Source organism: Chanos chanos, chromosome 1, assembly GCF_902362185.1.
Source record: "Chanos chanos chromosome 1, fChaCha1.1, whole genome shotgun sequence".
NCBI classification, from domain to species: domain Eukaryota; kingdom Metazoa; phylum Chordata; class Actinopteri; order Gonorynchiformes; family Chanidae; genus Chanos; species Chanos chanos.
The window spans coordinates 39,137,215-39,143,291 of record NC_044495.1 but is presented as its reverse complement, the minus strand read 5'-3'; the positions used below and the strand labels follow the sequence as shown (position 1 = coordinate 39,143,291).

At 39.7% G+C, this 6,077-nt stretch overlaps 1 protein-coding gene across 1 annotated transcript; it reads left to right on the top strand.

The window, feature by feature from the left end:
- Window positions 1-293: 293 nt before the first annotated feature.
- Window positions 294-6,077, top strand: dkk3b (dickkopf WNT signaling pathway inhibitor 3b). Its single transcript, XM_030785253.1, has 7 exons — window positions 294-527; window positions 951-1,076; window positions 1,259-1,339; window positions 4,136-4,228; window positions 4,356-4,500; window positions 4,867-5,017; window positions 5,477-6,077. Exons 1-7 carry the CDS (start codon window positions 321-323, stop codon window positions 5,523-5,525), a joined length of 852 nt encoding a protein of 283 aa, XP_030641113.1. The 5' UTR covers window positions 294-320; the 3' UTR covers window positions 5,526-6,077.

Below are 6,077 nucleotides of genomic sequence, written 5' to 3'. Positions count from 1 at the left end.
GGGTTTCTATAAAGGAGAATCATTGTTGTGAATCATCACAAAAATAAGTGTCATCTATGACACTGACAAAGAACGTTCGTCCATATAATATTTCTTAAAAGAAGATTATGATTATTATATTTCATGGATTTCTTTTAATGTCTCTTCGGTTTCGAGCGGCGGTCGGCTCCTTTAATAGGCTAATCTAAAAATGACATTCGATCTTACGTCTTGGAGCCAAAACGCCTTTTCCGGTCTCTTTTTTTCCCTCTGTGAGTTTCCAAATAAACTACGTAGGGACACCGTCTGGAAAGTGTACCGACTGTGTCTTTTTCGCCGACATGATGTACAAATTCGCATTGTTAGCTCTTTGTTTGGGACTGGTGAATGGCGTGGTTTATAAAAGGACATCTCCGGACCCGCAGGACATCAGTGAGACCCTCGCAGCAAGAGTGGCACAAGGTCAAGTCACTTTAAATGAAATGTTCAGGGAAGTTGAGAAACTGATGGAGGATACGCAGCAGAAACTGGAGGAGGCTGTTCAACAGGTAACTAACGTTAACTTTTAGAAAATACTGTCTAGGAAAAAAAAACATCCCCTGTGTTTCTCTTCATTCGCTGCAGACTACTTGGGTTATTTGTGAATGTTTTAACCGTGTAATGCTGTGCGTATCTGTGATACACAGTTTTCGGAAACAAAACATATCACCCGCAAGCCCTAAGGTGCTGAGTTACGTTGCTAACGGAACCAGGAAAAATGTCTTTAATGTAAACAAACAAATGAAAAACAGAGGAATGGTTATTATTTCATCTGTAATCCTTTACATGGTTGAATTCCTATCAGTGAAATGCAGTATTTTTCTTTAAAATGTGAACAGTGCAGCAGTGGCCATCAGTCATGTAACTGAACGAAGCTCAACCACTTTTTACTTGAAATGTGAAATTTATTCAGAAGATTTTCTCCTTATCAGATGGACAACGAGACAGCCAGATCCATGTCAAATGCACATGGTCTACCGCTAAATTACCACAACGAGACCAGCACAATGGAAATACTGGGAAACCAGACCATTCACACAATTGAAAAAATTGACAAGGTAAGGTAACAGTACTCAAGGTAAACTTCAGCATTCTTAATATTGTGATGTAGTTTCAAGACATGTTACTTCTTGGAGTTTTCTGGGCCCCAAACTGCATATTAATATACAGATGACAGGCTTTAGAGAATAATACCTGCTGTTCTTCTCTGAATTTTCCATCATTTCTGTGTGTACACAAGGAAACAGACAATGAAACAGGAGGGGTTTACTTCTCAAGAACCTGGATCCAAACCAGCGGCCAGTGGAATGAAGCAGATCACGTAAGTTCTCATTATATTTGGTTTATGAAAGTAAATTAATCAGAACAGTAGTGTTTGCTTTGATATACCCTATACAAAGCTAGTCTGTGTGCTCTCACTGAAGAGAAACTGTTTTCTGTGTCATAGCACGAGACCATTATTAAGTCAAAAAGAAAAATAAGAAGAAAACCCCCTTCTGGTTCATGTTCTTTTACATCCCTGGTTTTTAAAATGGACTTGGCATATCCAGTCCTTATCACTCAGATGGAAAGGATCATCTGATCTTTGTCAAATAATCGATATTCAGCCCAGGGGTTCTGAGCTTTCATTTCACGCTGTCATAATCCGGCTTTATATACCCGCACAGAGAAAAGGTAGCGTTGTTGACATAGCCATCCATAGTGAGTCAGAGCAGGATGTTTGGATTAAAAGTGGATGGATTTTCACACTCATCCAATTTTCAGGAACAGCAGGCATTGAACCAACATGTTTCTGTTCTCCAGAGACTCTGTAGAGGTTGAGATGATGTACAGTTGTTTTTGAAGGCTTTCAGAGCCGTCTAATTAAAAAGCCTTGGTTTAATTACTGCAGTTGTGTAAAATGCTTGATTAATTTACTTGAGGGCAGATGGTTGTTTGATCTTTGTACTGTTCCTTGCCAGTGCAAGAACAGTGTCCATACTCCTACAGTTTGTATGTCAATGTGTGTCTCATTCTACAAGAGTTTTTTGAAGGACAGTTTAAGAACATCTGTTCTAAAAATGTGTTTCGTCTGTTTTTGGAGGTCTTGCTCGTAAACTCTGTTAAAACTTAATTTTTCACAGAGAAAGTCAACCAAAGTGGAGGATTTTGAATGTCTGCTTTTAGACTGAAGCTCGAATCTGTTTCACATATTTTAGAGCATGAATTCAGTGTACTGATGATTGAATAGTTCATAAAAGTTTATGTACTCTTGGAGTTAATGTCAAAGGCAATCTACATTCAAACTGATAAATGTTCATTTAAAACGAATCTGCCTCTGTCCCATGAAAATGTGTCCAGTCATTAAATTAAGACACAAAATAAATCATTTTTTATATCTTAGTGAAGAGACAAATGAAGTCCAGTTTTTGAGTTTATTCTGCAAACTACAGGACCATTAGAAAATTCATGGTTGTGACTGGAAAACTTTCCCCTGAGGTACATCACAAAATGTGGTTAAAAGATGATGAAGTCTGGAAACTATGTGTGGAGTGTGGTGTTACAAGGAAAGTTTTCAAAAACGCTTTGCGCCACCGTGATTTTCCTGCCACGTTTTTGAGCTGCAGCACGTTTTTTTGATTCGGTAATCAAGTTTGCTACTCTGCAAGAAGCTTCACTCCATTCCACAGTAATAGTCTCGTAAAGGTATGGGTAGCTTCAGATTTTAAAAAATCCAGACATATTGTTAAAAGTACCTTGTGTTTTACAGCATAAGATTACAGATGGAAGAATGTCGTCATTAGGTAACAAGGTTTACCCCAATCTGCTGCACACAAGGACATGAATGTCTGGTTTCTCAAATAAAGATTGGCTTAGGCCAGAGAGATTGGGTTATACTCAAAGAAAGGCAGTTAATTTTTAACATATGTCTTAATTCTTATCTGGGAAATCGATTTACAATTTCTTCATAAAACGTGAACCTGCTGAGATACGAAGTCAAGTGAGGAAAACTTTTAGAGAGTATTTGGTTTCCACCGTAAAAGATGGGCTGCTTTGTGAACTAGGAGTAGAAAAGGGCTGGTCTGAAGGGGAAGTAAGGGGGAAAATCGCTGGAGTGTCTGCTAGTGACTCATTTGGAACAAACTCATCGTGTCTGCATGAGTCTAGACTCTGTAACATTAGAGGAGGAAGAGTATGTCTTTGATCTTGACTATTCAAAAAGTTTGTCAGTGAGAGCTGGAAGATGTCACGGTATTCCAAAACATGGAATTTAGACACCTTGGCATGGTGCACCACACAACTGCTGCAACTTCTGTTTGGTTTTAAGAGGGGTTTTTTTTCACTTCTCGGTTTTGCCAACAAAATTTTGTTCCATAAATATTCCAAATGATTTTGAATGTTTACTTTATATTCCTGTGTTTGGCTGTTTTCTACATTCTTTGTTGACTTCTGCATCATCCAAGCAATGAATGAGTTGTTTTCTGTGAGTACACAGCTTCCTTTTCACCCCAGGTTTTTTTCCTTTTTTTATCTGGTAAAACAAGTTGTTTTGAGAGCTTACAGCTTTTTAACAATTTCCAGAAGCTCTACCCTGTAAGACTGACTTCAGTGAATTTTTTGTTGTTGTTTTTTACTCTTTAGTGGCATGGATCCAAGCAAAGGCAGAATTTTTTTCAAGCATGTGGTAATTAAGTGTTTTTCATTCAATGCAGGGACAAACCAATACTCCTGTAAATGTTCTCGTCGGATTTCTGTTTGGGAGGGGCAATGGAATTTGCTGGAATTTCCTGACCCAAAGAAACAAAATCGCACATACCTACTCCTACTCAGTATCTGAGAAATTTGGGGATGATCTTCCTTTTGAGCAACGCTGATATGTTTCGTCTGGGTTGCAGGTTTATTAAGGTTGGGACATTGTAGGACATGTCAACTTTTGATGCTGAGAAACCAAACACGACATTTATAGATGTGCCAAATACTTAAGCTTTTATAATATCAGCAGAAATAAAAGAATGTTCTGGGTTTTTTTTTTATGATGGTGTAACTGGGTTGTGCTTAAACAGTGACTGAAAAAAAAATCCCACATACGCATATATACACACACACTGTAATGTTTTATGTGTTTATCTTTCTGTAGGAGTGTTTGATCGATGAAGACTGTGGGAAAGACAGCTATTGCTTTTATGAAATCCTAACGTCCAAATGCATGCCCTGCAAAGCTGGAAACATGGTCAGTGACCCAGTTTTTTTTTCTTTCTTTCTTTCTTTCTTTCTTGGATAAATATTCATCCTTCACGCACACACACACACACACACTTTTGAATGACCCCTTTGCATGAATCTCCTTGTGCTGACAGATCTGCACTAAAGACGAGGAGTGTTGTGGAGATCAGCTGTGTGTGTGGGGAATGTGTGCCCAGAACAGAACCAAAGGACAGTCAGGCACAATCTGCCAATACCAGAGTGACTGCAGTCCACAGCACTGCTGTGCTTTCCATAAAGGTAAGAGTTTCAACATTCAGAAAGATTTGACCGACATGGTCTGTATGATGATCAGAAATAAAAGTGAAAGTTGTCAGAAGAAAATTAAATTCAGGATGAGATTTACATTCAGTAACCAGACACAAGTATGTGTTTCCGCGACGGGTTTATCTCAGAAGATTCGCTGGTACGTCGAACGACGGATATGCAAACCACAGTGAAACAGAAAGCCACAGACGTGCTCAGCTCTGCCAAGGATTACTGCATCCGCAGAGCCACAAAAAAGACATTGTGTGTGTGGCCTAAAAATGAGGTTTAGAGCAACAAACTGATTTCAGCACCTCTCTCTCTCTCTCTCCCTGTGGGGGTGTGTGTGTGTGGGCACAGCTCTGCTCTTCCCAGTGTGTCGGCCCAGGCCTCAGAAGCGGCAGCCATGCCAAGGTCACCCTAACATGCTGATGGAGCTGTTGCTATGGGATGTGGAAGGGCCCCGGGAAAACTGTCCCTGTACTGCCGGTCTGCAGTGTCTGTCAGTCGGGTAAGGCCTGGTATTCCGACTCATAAATCCCTAAGAGATGGTTCCAGTCCTAGAGATCCGTCGGACATGTTTGTTCTTGACGGAACTGAAATGTGTACTAGTCCAGGGCTTGTTGATTGATTGAGTTAGATGTTAGTGTTAGTGGTGCTAAATGGGAGAACAATGCAAAGGCCTCTGGGTCATGACAATTGCAGTGCACCTGAAAACGCATCTCTGTTTGTGGTGATCAGGAAGACAAATGAAGTCTGGTTGGTTTCCTGGATACGGCTGTAAGACTTTACAGAGTGGATGAATGCGTTTTCTGCTCCAAGTGAAAAACTATTTCCTGCAACTTTAGTCAGGAAACTGTTACAGTTCAGGGAAAGTGTGAGGAACAGTATGAAAATAAGAGTTCACACCCCCCTGTGGCAGAAGCGTGGCAGTGTTTTTCTCTCTCTCTCTCTTTTTTTTTTCTAACAGGAAAGAATCTCTCTGCATGGACGAGAAGAGTTCAGTGGGTGAGAACTGATCCGTGGGGTTCTGATAAGGACTAAAGCTGATACTGTAATCTTTCATTTAAACCCCTGTGTCTCTCATTAAAAATAACCCATAAAACAAAAAACAGCGGATACATGTCCATATCGAATGTAATGTCATTTGATGTACTGACATGTAGTCATTGGTATTTTTGTTTGCAAATATTTACAAATAATCATGATTGACCTGGTCTCAGTAAATACATAAAAAAACAGATACAACAAAAAATGAAGACCCAAACAGAGCCTCTTTTGTATTTAGATTATGAGGAACATGACGGCAGAGTCAAATAGTCTCTGGACTGTTTTTTTTTTTTTTCCATTGGACTTTAAGCAGATGATTCTGACTTTGCCCTGAGAAATGTGTCCCCCCTCTGCCTGCCAAAAAAAAAGCCCAGATGCTCTCAAGCATATCCAATAGGTGGCAGTGTTCTACAAATTGTCAGTCCATCTGTGTGGTGTGAACAGGAAGGGTACTTGGTTGTATCTGTACGTAGCCAGTTTTTTAATGAGGTGTTTTCTTGTTACTCTCCTTTTGTATAAAC